Below are 14,499 nucleotides of genomic sequence, written 5' to 3' on the forward strand. Positions count from 1 at the left end.
ACATACACTACAGCTCAATCATACGGCTTTTGGCCCTGATGAAGCCGCTAGTGGGAGAGATGGCATGAACAGGATTATGCAGCTGGAAACTTTCATCTCTCCTGTCTTAATATCTCTCAACCTATACCTATCACATGGCAGTACAAATGCATAGTGTCACTTACAGCAACATGGCAGACAGGAAAATTAAGATGGCCCATTTTACAGAAACTGTATCCCAGCTGCTTTTAGCACAACAGAGTCAATGACTATTTGAGGAGTTGAAGAAAGGGACGCTGGCAGAACTGTATGCTGACTGCACAGGGCTCTATGTTTGCTCTGGCATGAAAGGTTACTTAGATCACTGTGCAGGCTGGAGATGGAAGGTTCTGGTTCCTATCAACCTGGCAGACTTGGTATAGCACGAAGGGGATGTATGCTCGGCTGCTGAAATGAGCATCCTGAGATCTCCAAGCTATTTTTGAGGTGGCAAGGTCATGGCTCACATTCCTTACAAACCTTTGCTTTCCTTGGCAATAACCAAGAGTGCTGTTAGGGAAATCCTGGTGGGTGTTTTGTGATCAGTCAAGCACAGCAGATTACATTACTGGATGGTGTATACAGGACCTCCCATCTTCTAGACATAGTAAAACAAGTCTGTTTTCTCCAGAAATTCTGGAGTCACCAGCATGGTGCTGGCCACCTGTATTATTTCTTGGGTCACGCAGCATGTCTACTGGTCAGATTGATGTCTGTACAGCTGACTGTTTGCATATCAATTCTAAAGGCAAAGGAAATTCTTAAAATCCCATAGCACAAATGTGCAGTGCTACAGAAAAGCAGGTGGAGATGTGCCAAGACACAGCTCCTCAGTTGCTACCCCTCTAACAAATGCCCTGCGAGGAAAACTGGAAAGTATTTCATGAAAGAGCAAAGATAACATAAGACTATCTGGCAAAAGCTGGAATTTAATATTAATGGCTTTCCTCTAGTCACTGTATTTCCTGTTCCTAACTTAACCCACTAAAATCACCAATGGTCAGAGAAGGGCTATAAACTTTTCCACATCTAAAAATCCTTTCATTGGAAGATCTCAGAGTACTTGGCAACTATTAGGGACTGCTGCAGAATGGCTGTCCTCAGAGGATACTGCTCAAGTAGCCAGTGTGCAGAAGCTTTTTTGGCTCCTGAAGCCAAATACTGAAATTTAACTTCTGCCCGTCTCTGCAGGAATATCTTCCTGAGAGTAGCTGAGCTTCCCTTGAATTCATGCTCCACATTCAGTGTGAGAACAACCTTCCCAAGAGACAGATGGGTAACAGACGCACATCAGTGATGTGACTGGTGTCATTTCAGTCTACCAGTCAATTTAGAATCTTGCCCACAGAGCTTCTCAGGGGTTACACTGGAGACTGCTCATGCCTGTGCATGGCTCAGCCGCTGGTATTTCTAAACAGCTCTGTTCAACAATAGCACAGGGAAGTTTGTTTTGATAGTGAGCTGGACTAGGCCCCATCTCCCCACCTCTCCCAGCCAGCTGGTACTTGCCTGCAGGAGTCCAAGTATTAGTTAACGTGGATAAGAAGTGCAGAATATCTCTCTTCCAAGTCTTGTGGTCTCTTGGTGATCCTACTGTGCCACCCACACCTTCCCTCAACTGGGCAAAATAAATACCTGAATTATGGAGCTGACTTGCCAAGAGAAATTTAGACCAGAAACGCCTCTAGAAAGATGGGTCTCACCAAGGGCTGCAGCCTGCAGAACAGCACAGTGCTGGCTGGGGCACACGGCTGGGGAGGGAAGCATTAGTCACTGCCTGCCTCGTGTTCGGCCCTCTCGGACAGTCTCCCCTCTTGGAAGATGCACTGTTTTGCCTGTATGACCATTGGCAGAAACTTGTGAGCAGAGCTGGTTGAAAATTTTCCATCAAAACAATATTTTTGTTTTGCCAGAAAATACTTCAAAAATTAAGTGGAAAAATCAGAGCAAAGGGCCTGGGTTTTGGCTGACATTGATGGTTAGAAAATTCTCAAACTCAAGATTTTTTTTTAGCCAAAAATGGAAGTATTTGGGGTGAGGAGGGGAAGGAGAGGGGAGGAGCCTTGCAAGTCTTTGCAATACCCTGAAAAATATATGAGAATTTTTTTTACAAGTACGAGAATGTTTTTGTCAGGTTTTGTTTTGTTTTGTTTTTTCATAGTGAATGATAATTCTGTTTTAGACCCATTCTACAGGGAGACCAGAAAACAAACAAACATGCTTTTTCCTTTCTTATTCTATACCCATGTGCCCTTATAGTCTATGCATAGGCAGTACTCTGTCTAGAAACATAAGTAAGAAACACCAGATCTCATAGGATCTGCCCAAGAGCCTACCTCCCAAAAACTGAAGCTCTCATGGTAAAGGACATGTGCACACAGCTGATTCTGCTCTGAGTCTGTACAGCTGATAGGAAGCCATGATAAACATTGCGGTTGCCTTGCATACAAATAAACTAAGCCATGAGGACAGACAGGGAAAAGGCACTGCTTGCAAAGGTACAGTGCACGCAGCTATTGCAAAACTGTCCATACTTAATAATCAGGAGCAGGCAATACTGTTGCTAATGGCACTGTAGAGGCAATGGCACATAAATACCTGGAAGCCACAGAAAGCTGTTTTCCATCTCACTAACACAATAATGTGTGTTTTTCTTCTTCCCTTTTAAGTTATTTCTTCAGCAAAACATGACTGGGAAAAGGAAACAACTTCCTCACTCCTGGGAAATGCAACTGATGGCAGCACTTCTCTGGCTGTGTCAGCATCTTGTCCTCAAGATGTGGTAAGCATGTTATGAAAATGAACTGGGGAAGCTGCAAGGAAGGGTGACTTCAGCCTTGGAGACCTGAGGAGTTCAGCAGGACACGTCCTCCTTGACACAAACCTGGGCATTAAGCAGAAGTGACAGCGCTGAGGATAACAGTGCCGATAGCACAGAAGTTGAACTAGATCAGTAAGAAAACTAAGAGGTTATTAGGCAGTGAGCGCAGAGGAGGTTCAATTTATAGAATTGAATTTATATTAGACCATGATTCTGGACAGGATTTTTATTTTAGACAACACTTCATTTTTTTAAAGGACTAGTGCAACTTAGATGTGGATTTCATACCTTTTCCTTAATGAGAGCAGCACCGGGGGAAGCACGCTCAGAAGTACTGATGTGTCCTGGCAGGGGCTCAGACTGCTGCAACTCGCCTTGCTGACAGGCCAAGCTTGACTCTCATCCCACGACGACCCGGGGTTACAGTCCCAGCGACTTCCATCACAAGCAGCTCTGGCTCTCAGCCGCCAAAGTGATAAAAGACTTCTTGTGTGATCATCTCAGGAGGCAAGTTTGATGCCAAACAAAGCTGCAGTCTGGTTGGGTCTTTCTGCCATCAGAGACAAAATCAAGGGGAAAAATGCAGAGCTGGGGAAATAAATGGAAGCTGCTAAGTGTTCAAATAATGTCTTTTCCAAGAAAATGAAAAAGAAAAAAAAGAAAAAGAAAAACCCAATACAAGAACGGCTTGTTTGGCTTTGCTAGCCAGACCAAGGTAGCACTCAGCTTTGTGTTCCATTAGAGGACATCTCCTATTCAAATTCTGATCTGTTTCACTGCCTGTCATCACAACGGCTGCAAAATGATGCTGTGTGCAATGACCCTACAGGAAACTGTCCACAGTCTTTTGATAGCTGATGCTTTCTGGGAGCAGAAGCAGTCATACAGACTGGCATGCTACCAGCACTCTCCTGCTGAACGAATCAGCATTTCCCTCCATTTGCCAACCTGTGTTTTGAGCAATAGCCAAGCTTGGATTTGGATCTTGCAGTTCAATTGCTGCATGGGGCATTTCAGAAGTGATGTGGATTTTACCCTCTGCTGCTTTCAATGACCAAAAAAAAAATGTATCTGAGGATAGAAAACCAGTGGGGGATATCACTTTCCTCTCCCTGCTATCACGGTAATCATAGCATAGACTAATTCAAAAGAAGCACACATTCATCTCCGTACCTTTTCAGATCACTGCTGCCAATAATGCCAAGTAGCTGCTTTGGGAATCCATCTTTTCCTCATCACCACCTGCAGTCTGTGAGCTCTTCAGAGGAGGACCATTTCTTCACATATGGCTTTCATCATCCATTTCTGGATGCAGCATGCAAGTGCCACTGCTCAAAGAACACTGAAATATTATAAAAGATCTCAGAAGCAACCACCAGCCAGAAAGTAACTGTGAGGGGAGACAAGAGGTTACTGCAGGAGTAAAATTAGAAGAATATTTTCTTTCAAGGGCTGAGGGAGATTAAATGCACTTGTGCTGTGGAGGAAGGCTATTTTGTATAGGCAGCAAAAGTGGCAAAGTTTATGAAAGGTGCAAAGAAAGTCTGTGGGACACAAAGCAGCTGCAAGGACAAGGACATGAGATGCATCTGTGGCGAGCAGAGGGAAAAGGGCAAGGCAATCTCTGGAGTTACACTGAGACTGCCATAAGCCCAAGGCTTGGGAGAGGCTGGAGATGCCAATGATGCAAGGGCTCACCTGGAGTCCGAGTTGCGCCAGGAGCCGGCCCCACAAACCAATGTCCTGTGGGATCCACCATGGTCAGTGTGTGGAGTTGCTCCCTGCTGAGACTAAGAAGGAAGCCAAGGCCTGTGGCATAACCCAGATGAGTCACTCTGGAGACTCCAGATCTGCCCGGGCCACAAAAGGATGAAAGGACTAAACACCCAAGCAGCCGCCTTCGCAGCCAAGCAAGAGGAACTGAGGGAAATCATGTCTTTCAAGAAGGACCAGCTGCTTCCACCTTGCCTTATGGCTGAGGTGGTTACCTGCCCTGAGCTATGTGGGCCTAGCCAGATCTCAGCTGTAGTAATGCACAGGGCACACAGATGCAGCCCCAGGCATCAACCCCACAACTCTGCTAATTGGGAAACTCTGTCTGAGTGTCTGGCCAACATTTGGCACAGACGGCAGCTCTGAAAAAATAAGTAATGTGGTCCAGTGCAGCCTCCAGGCATTCATCATGGGATCTGTCACATGAAAGGGTCTTGCAAAGAGATGAGGCCATGAGAGATGCATGGAGTTCATCTCTGGAAACACCCCAGTCACCTTCTGGGGCAGCGGTTCCTAGGGAGAGGTTGTGAGCACTCTCTGCTTAGACATTCTTGATTAAAATCCCTTTTAAAAATGGACAGTTTGTCTTCAGAACTCCAAAATGAAGGTTCTTTGGTTGTGTTTGTCCAAGGCACATTTCTCTCTAGGCAGACAGTCCTGTTTCTAAAGAGCTTGAGGAGAAGCCAGAGATGTGATAGAAGGACTTCGAAAGGAGAGCTATTTTTTGTGCATTAGTAACACTTGAGGAACTCTTGTCTTAATACTGACCTGCTTTCCAATTGAGATAAACAGAAGGCTGCTGAAGGGCAGGCTGTATGGAGAAGTATTGTCAAGTGTGTCCAGCACAGGTCTAAGTTCTCAAAGAAGAAATGCAGTTGAGGAGCAGCTCCCACATCCTGCCTGTTTCTGGGTGTGCTACTTTCACACAGCAAGACAACCAACCAGTGATGCAAGTGCCGTGTCTGCAAGCAGGCTATCAGGGCTTCTTCTGTTGCACCACCAGAAGAGTGTGAGTGCACTGAACTGGCATCTGGTTCGATTCTTTTCTGCCTGTAGATCCTCAGCAGGGCGGTGTTTGTGCTGACACTCTTCAAGGAGGAAACATCTTTCCCAATAGATCACGAAGTGTGGAGAAAAGCACAAAGCAGCATTCAGCTTTCACTCTACCAGCAGAACAAGGTCCTCCAATTAGTAACGCTCTGAGTGCATCATGAGGCTGATGCTGGCGGAAGGTGCTCCATTATTAAGCTATTTAGAAAGAAATTTCCTTCCAGAGAAAGCAGGGTCCAGGCCAGCTTGCTGTGAGGGATCAAGAGACAGCTAAGGCTGCTCTGTACACCAGGAATTGGAAGAGAGTGACGGAAGCAGATGGAGCTGGTGGAGGCAAAAGTGAGTTCCAAGCAGCTAAGAAGAGATTATACTTTCCTCATGGTACTTCTATGCCAGAGCACTGGAGCCATCTAACCACACCTGCCTTTAATGAACTTGGCTGAGGTGCCTTAAATAAAAAGACAACTGAGATCACAGGGAGGGACAATGGCTTCAAACCATCTGGTTTCTTGGTTGGAAGATGGGGATTAGGAATAAAGGAAAAATAACAAACTGCTACATGCAAAATAGGCAGACTAAGTACATAAGCCTACCAGATTTATAGAAGACATATTGGCACATACCAGGAAAATTTCAAGCCAAATGTATGACAGCATTCCTTACACCCCTCCCACCCATTGCCATATCCGAGCTTAATGTAATGCCTTTGGCTTCCAAAGGCTTACAGCTATGTTTTATTGTTTAAACAGGTCAACAATTGCAATCATATGTTGACTCCAGGCAATACACAAACACAATGATGTGTTAATATACAGCAACACTTGGATGAAATTTCTACAATTTTGATGCAGTTAAGAGTCATATGTACAATGGCATCTGGACTGCTATCTCAGGCTACCTCTGAAAACTAGGAGTCTATAAGTGCTATGCCATTACCAAGAAGCCAGCATGAGATGAGAAAATGAACTCTATTTTTTAAAGAAGGTATAAACTCAATTTCTGGAAATCATTTTGGGATGAGGACTCTCACACCAGCCGCAAAAGACATGGCTTACTTTTAGGGCTGCTTTAGAAAGGTGCTGCTCCCATCTCCAAGAGTGTCCTTTCAATAAGAATTGAACTGAAAAGGGATATGGATGACGGCATCTTAGTAATACAAGATAGGAAGGGATCCTACATTCCTGTGTGCAACCATTCATAAAAAGACATTTTCACCAGGCTGAAAGGGAAGTTAAGCAGTACAGAGATTCTGGCTAGTGCCTACAACAAACACATCCAAAACACTTGGCACTCAAGTAATTCTGTTTATTTCACACCAGGGCAATATGCAGTTAGGTTATGAAGACTTCTTTCGAATGGATGGCCTAGTTTAGCTTCAACATAAACTTCCATGTGCTCACCAACCTTTGTTATTGGGTTGCACCTGCAGAGCAGCTACCATTAAACATACAGCTAGCTACCACCTCACCTCACCTCAGCTCCAGCATACATTGAAAGCAACCTTTCCCCAAAGCACTTGCAAAATGTCCCCAAGTATGTGCTTTAGCTTCCTGGCAGCCTGCTCAGCCATAAACAGTGAGTTCCCAAACAAAACTTAGGTTATTTTTTCCAAACAGGCATGTTCTACTGTTGCGTCCCTGAGCAGAGACCTTGCTAGGCAGTAATCAGCTATTAACGCTCCCTATGCTTTATTCTGCAACCCAGCTGGGACAAGACCCATCGTTCCTTGATCTGTTAGCACACCAGGAATTCTGAGATGCCAGATATTTCTTACTGACAAAGAAGATTACTTACACCCTACCACAGCTATCACATAGTTGGCCTAGACTTACCCAAATCCCAGCCTCAGTCCAGTATTAGACAGGTTCATTATGTCCTACTTACAGCTTCACTCCTTGCTCTGAATTTTCATGCTAGATGCTTCATTTGCATTGTATTTTTTACAAGTTCAGAAACCTTATTAAAGTTGTTATGGAAAAAATAAATTTATTATTCAACATACTCAATATTTGCTTCAAAATGGAATGATCCTCTTTTCTATTTCTTTTTTTTTTTTTTTTTTTTAAGTTTTCATTTACAACTGGTTTCATTCAGTTTGACTGTTTTTATCTTTTCTATTTATAACCAGCACCAAAAAGAAAATTACCATGGATACAGTACATATGCAAATTAACTAATGGAAAAATATATACATTTCACTCTGTAATGAAAAACTTACATGGTATTATTGCCACGGAGGATATATCCCTGTATTATAATAAAATATCAAGCAATAATCGACTGCTAAGATTCTTTTCCACCAACAAAATTAGCACCATACATGAGATAGTGAGAATCTACACTCAATAACACAATTGTGCAACTAGAAATGTACAGTACTTTAGTAACAGTACAGAGTATCGTTTACAATATGGAAATACCACCACTGTAATCTAAAGAGTGTCAATCTTTTAAGAACAACTAAAAAGTATTGCCATAGATACACCAAAACAAACAGCTTTTCTTTCACCAGTATGGAGTAACTGAGGGCAGAGCATAGCTGTAAATTGATAGTAAAGCTCCTATAAAATAATACAAAACAGAAGTGCAAGAGTATTGAACAGAATTAAACTCTTTCTACGTTTTTTTTTCCTGGCTATTATAACATGGGAGGGTTGTCACCAGATGAAGTTACGGAACGTAATAAAATGGAGCTGTGTTGCACCATCAGCTTTTAGTTAATTTAGTTTAGTTAAAAAAAAGAGCTTGATGCATGCTAATCTGTGGACTGAGAGAGCAAGTGAGGTGGTTTTCAGTGCTCAGACATTCAGAATTCCTTGTAAATTCATGTTTCCTTAGGCAGGACCCAGAACTTGGACCCACAACATTTTCCATTTATTACTTTCTAAGTATTTACACAATCTTTGCATCTGGGATACAGGGTGGGAATAACAGAAGAGGGAGTTTGGATTCTGACTGCTAGGTGCCAAAAGAACATCCAGTATAACAAAAACCAAGTTAGAATCATTTCCCTGGTAGCGAAAATCATCTGGGACACAGAAAAGCAGATCTGTTTGTGACAGGCACTTGAGAATAAATGGTGTGCAAATATGGCTTCGTGCACGCAGGCCAGCCCTGGTGTGCACACACTTGTTTGCACTAAATAAGCACATACATGAATGTGAAGCCCACACAGTATTAGTCTGTTGATGAACATTATATCTCCCTGTGCTTGAAATACTTAAGTGTTGATAAAACGCTGGTGAGTTATTGCAGTGAGATCCTGAAAACTGGAATAAGGAAGAAAAATGTCGCTTTAAAGATATGTTAGGTAATAAGAATCTTTATCCCTCCTTGCATTGAAAGGAAGACAACAGCAACAAAGACAGCTTGAGGACAGGTGTGAGCTGTAATCCGTAGTGGGCTCAGGGTTAAAGGTGGGCTTACTTCTGCACTCATCCACAAGGAATAAAACAGTAACAACACAGTTCTAGAGCGAGTACAAAGCTGCAATTCATCCAAAAGGCTCTGTTCATATTATGAAGAGTGAGCTGTAACTTAACCACTGCGCAACTGGCCTTGGAGCCTGGCAAGGGAAATGATACATGTTGGAGCAAGATACGATAGAGAGACATTGATCTGCAGGACTAGTGGTGGGGACAAACTCTGCCTTGGGTAGAGCTCCCATTTCAAGTCTCACATATCAGAGAGGAGTTTGGTTTAAAGTGCAGACACATGGAAGAGAATATCATATATGCAGCACTTTCTCAGTGCTCTGATAGCACCAATCTGATAGCACCAAACCTGATAGCGCCACAAAAGAAAACGTGACAATACTGTGAGCAAAATCCTAACCCTTACTGAAGGCAACAGAAGCCCTTGGCCTTAGGGCTTCAGCACACTCAGGGTTTCAGCTTGAGTGCCTTGTACCACTCGTAGCACTTTTGACACAAAAGGCTATATAACCTTCAGATGTATACAAGAGCTGAAGACAAGAAACACCTGTTCTGCTCTCCAGTCTATCCTTCATACAAAGGTTGTTCCAAGTCCTGTTTCTGTACTAATCGTATCCAGTTTCATGGTACTCTCCTTATCTGAATGCCTCCTAAAAGCTTGAGAGAGATTAGATCAAGCAATCCCCCAGTGAACTCTACTGGATCCAATGTTTTCTGGCTTTTCCCACCTCGCTGTAAATGGTTTTTGTGTAAAAGTAACTATCTAATGCTGTTAATAAGCTTCTATTCCATTAAGCTTGGAGAAACATTAGTCTTCATAAAAGAAATGATATTATTTTTGGGAAAAGAGAGAGAGGGTTGGTTTTAAAATTAGGAAGAAGAGCAGTCACTATTAGTTGCTCTAAAAAATATGACTTGGAATGCTGGATATAACTGTACTGAATTTCCTGTGGGAGTTTCAGAGATGCGCATCCTTTGCTATCAGTTTTCACAAGCTTTTACAGTAAATACCCTCTTTAAATTAAGCCTTTCATTTATGTGTGTCCCTTCAAGCCCACTCTACAGTGGGATAACTGTTCAGAATGAAAAACATTAGATGAAAGCCAAGATTAAAAGATTAAATAATGTCTCTACCTTTGCTTAACTATTTTTGCCAGAGGCCTTCCTTCATGGAGGCACCATAGCCTTAGTCAATGTAATCACTTTGCAACTCTTGTCCTTTAATGGTAGTAAGCCATCCAGTGGCTGATGATTTCATATATTAAAGTAAAAAGCATTAATGAAAAAGGTAAAGATGTCAAAACATGATAAAATGATTGGCTCCTTGAGATGACTCCTTTCTATTTTATTTTTTCTTTTGTTTTGCTTTCTTGTTTGTTATGGTGGATGAGTGGATTACTTTGGTATCCAGTCTGTAGAGTTAGTTTTCAAGTCTCAATAGGTTTGCTTTGGAATCCACCACATTGTAGCAACTCATGAAGTTCCAGTACTCAGACCTACTAGTCCGTGACTTACATACAAGTAGCAGTAATACCCTAAGAAGTAGCACAGGGTCATTAACTCTTCTGTTGCATCTTGTTTGCATAAAAGTCTCTGCAAGTCTGGCAACAGCGCTGATACCACCGCATGTCTTGGCACAGGTTCTTCTCCCGGATCACCCTGCAGTACACTGTCCACTGGTCGCCTGTGCACTTGTACGTGAGAGCAGCTTTGGACAAGAAAAGAAAGAAGAAACTAGCAGATTAGCTAGAGAACAGCATTGCTGGTGTGATCAAAATCACAGAAAGGGCCAATCTCACAGTCAGCACCAGAGTCTGATAATGTTCTATGTACTGAGATAACAGGCAATGGATAGAGAGACCTTGGAAGTGCTTATTGCTAGTGCACAGTTGGCTGTGACTGTGCAAGCACAGAGCTACTGATATTGTGCCTATTTTGTCTCAGTGAAAAGTAAGTTCAGATGAATGAAATACCTAAAGCATCAGCTTAGAGTTAAATACATGAGTGCCACACAGCAACAAATGGAAAGCTGTATGCTTTGCTTTCAGGGACAGTGCTTTGCTAAGGTCTGCTGCCAGGAGTGGCCATCATCCTCTTTGTGGAAAATGTGTTTACAGAGAAGCAAAAGCAAACTCAATTTGACAGATATAAAGCTAAATTAATAGGAAGCAATAATAACACTTCTTAGTTGGACAACAACTGCTGTTGGGAGGCAGAAACACTCTAAGATTGACAAGATGTTTCTGCGGGGGAAAGCAGCACAAAGATATCACTGCTTAATCTGTTGCCAATATCATTAGTGTCACTAGTGATTTTATGAAAGAAAAACAGGAACAAAACTGTATGTGACAAAAATGCATAACTATAGAAAATGCTTTTTATGCTTCTACACACTTATGGAATGAATGCAGAAGTCTTATGAACGTTATGATGACTGAAAAATCTCCTAACTGAGGAGGTCAGATCTGATGCATCCTCTGCTAGCTATGGCTCCAAACAGCCAAAAACATGATGTAGCTGGGTAAATCAGATACATTGCAGGAATATCAGAGCTATGTAAGAATCTGAGATGGAAGGCTTTATGTAATAAAAGGGCACTGAGCCACAAATAAAATAGGACTCCAGTTTTTTAGAGGTCCAAGACCTCTTACAGGTTGTGAGGAAAGACAGGAGGCACATCTTGGAAGAACCCAGGGGACAAAATAAATCCCCTCTAAATGTGTCTTCACTGAGGGACACTGGACACATATATGAAAGTCAGGCAAGGTGAACTTCAATCTTAGATACTACTAGAAACGTTACAGAGGTTGCAGAAAACAGAAAATTTTGTTTAAAAAATAATCCAATGAGAATCTTTATGTATTTAGGAAGAACAAAACATTCAGTGATGTATCTTTCTGCTAATATCAAATATCATTGTTTCTGGCCTGGTGATTCCAAGCCTGGTTTAGAAACAAAAGCATCCCAAATTACTTGCAGATTACTTTCAGCAGGGACTTGAGCCTTCTCAGTCTTCTAAACACAAGAGCTTTTTATTGCTTTGTCCTAAAATGTGAATTAGAAAGGATTTATTTTCTCATCAGTGTATCAAAGGCTTATTTCTCAAATGAAATGTTTTCCCTCCACTATTCTCTTAGTGCTAAAATATTTGGGAAGCACTCTCAGATGTTCTTAAACAAAAGAGCTTAAGTATGTCTGTGTTTGCAAGACTAAAATTTCCCATAGTCTTTTAAATAGCTACTAAACTTTTGGGAAACAACTTTCAGCTCAGAAACCTCATGTACATTCCTAGTTTAAATGTTGTTTAACTCTGGAAAACATGATAAGAAATGGTTCTCTACTACTTAGCAGCTCTGCATTTTCACAGATGTTAGATGCTTCTTAGCCTACAAGATGTGGTAGGGTGGAAGCTGTTCTTCCTAAAAGCAATGGAGGCATCAGTGAGGCTGTGTCAGTGTAACTGATGGCCAGTTTAGCTTCCTCTTACTGCTGATGATGTGTGAAATGTAAAGAAATCAGCCCGGTTCTCGGAGCTTTGGCTGAGCACGAAAGCTGAAGTTTGAAGAAAAAAAAATTATCCTTGTAAAGTAAGCAAATATGACATAGAAAATTATGGACTCCTACAATTTTGTATTAACATAAGCATTCTTAACTAGATCCTTCTCTTAAACGGTGTTTTGGAAAACAAATGGCTTACCACAGTAGTCAGCTTGGCCAGGTACACAGTGAAGGCAGGGAGGGTGAGAAGGACAGTGGCAGAAAATCAAGTTTTCACAGAAGGGGTCTGGATGCTTTCTTGCCTCCAGGGCAAATTAATTCATCAAACCACACTCTCGTGGCAACAAATGAAAAGGAAAGAAATAAACTAAAGCCAGTCATGCTCTACTTGTCAAGGTCATGCACTTTCCTTGGGGCACAGATGAATAAAATATCACACTTTACACACACTACAGTTAAAGTGCAGTGAGATGTTTGTTTATGACTAAGAAAGATAAGTCAGTCAGCTCCCTCTGTGATCCATCAATCAGTCACCCATCACTACTCCTATTAGTCCTATTGGTCCCGTAGGCCTACCCACTGCTCAGTGTTCCAGCTTGGGCAGGATTGAAAGGTAAGGAAGGACCTAAACACTCCAGACCTTTAGTCTGACTGATTGTCTCTCTCCTAATTTCTGGAAGCCCCACTTTTTTTATTCTCTCTCTATATATTTTTAATATACTGAGATGTTGGGCTTCATCTGGTCCTTCACAGGTGGCATCTTCACCCCAGCACCCCTCACTCACCAAGTCTGGGCGAGGTAATTGTGTTGACATTAATCTTCTCATTGCAGACCTCCTGGTGGCACTGCCTGTAGGCTGCTGGCTTGGACAGGACAGGACACTCACTGCCATGGCGCCCGGTGACTTTGTGCATGCACTGCACAACGCGTGACTGGAGACCCTTCCCACAGGTTGAGGAGCACTGGAGAAGAGAAGAGACTGAGACATGGGCAAAGCAGAAGAGCTTCAAAATCACATATATATGTACAATGTAAAGATAACTGCCAGATCTAAGGTGTGCAGCAGATCAGTGGCTAAGTATGGTGCTGAGGACTCAACACTGACCAAACTTATTAACAAGAGACCCATCATAAAGCTGTTGCATTTGTCCATTAGTATTCTGCAGCTCCCAGAGTGCTGCACACAGAACAGTCCTAGCATGGGGTTGTCTTTCTGTGTGGACTCATTTCGCCTCGAGTCCACCCACAGTAGCTGTCTCTCCCAATGTCCATGAGGTTCCAAGAGGGCTGAGGTGTAATTCTTTCCACCAGCCACAAAGATGTAAAGCTGAAAAATGACTACTGCTGAATACTGCCCAGGAGCCTCCCTCTTCACGAGGGACACAGTAGAACTGGTTGCCTTAGTTTAAACACCTTCTCCAAGACTGTCTGACAAGGCTACATCCGCAGACCAAATGACCACTGCAAGGCACTGGATTAAGGTAACCAAGGACTACAGAAGAGGCAGTAGGCTCCTACTGCATGCCAAGACCCATAGAGAAGCTCTGTTCCACTATATAGGAGAACACATTAGGTATTCAAGTATTCACTCCTCCATCCCTGCTAACTGTCTGGCACTTGTCTGTCCTCCTGGGAGCAATTGCAAATTGTACTTCGTGAGTTTTGGCTTCTATTAGCCAAGAGGCCCAGCCTGTTTATATGCTCTCTTTGTTGTCATACAATTGGAGTCCCTGCCTCTCCCCCTGGCCCAGTCACTTCTGATTTACAATGTCCTACTTGCACGCAGTTCAATTTTAATAAAACAAATGCAGCGAGCACAGCGAGGTGCACCAGCTGGAGTTAATAAAAGAACCTTGTATTTAAAATAAAGAAACAATAGGTTGCAGGACTTTGGTATGATTCCT

General features: G+C 42.6%; 1 protein-coding gene across 3 annotated transcripts in view; it reads right to left on the minus strand.

The window, feature by feature from the left end:
• Positions 1-6,951: 6,951 nt before the first annotated feature.
• Positions 6,952-14,499, minus strand: part of ADAMTS17 (ADAM metallopeptidase with thrombospondin type 1 motif 17) — a 145,209-nt gene continuing 137,661 nt past the window's right edge. For all 3 annotated transcript variants that reach the window (XM_015873158.2, XM_015873159.2, XM_032446811.1), the window contains 2 exons: positions 13,380-13,557; positions 6,952-10,804 (listed from right to left, as the gene is read on the minus strand). In XM_015873158.2, coding sequence (XP_015728644.2) covers positions 10,653-10,804; positions 13,380-13,557 — 330 coding nt within the window. In that variant the 3' untranslated portion in view covers positions 6,952-10,652. The remainder of the gene's footprint in view (positions 10,805-13,379; positions 13,558-14,499) is intronic.

Source organism: Coturnix japonica, chromosome 10 (genome assembly GCF_001577835.2).
Source record: "Coturnix japonica isolate 7356 chromosome 10, Coturnix japonica 2.1, whole genome shotgun sequence".
Classification (NCBI taxonomy): domain Eukaryota; kingdom Metazoa; phylum Chordata; class Aves; order Galliformes; family Phasianidae; genus Coturnix; species Coturnix japonica.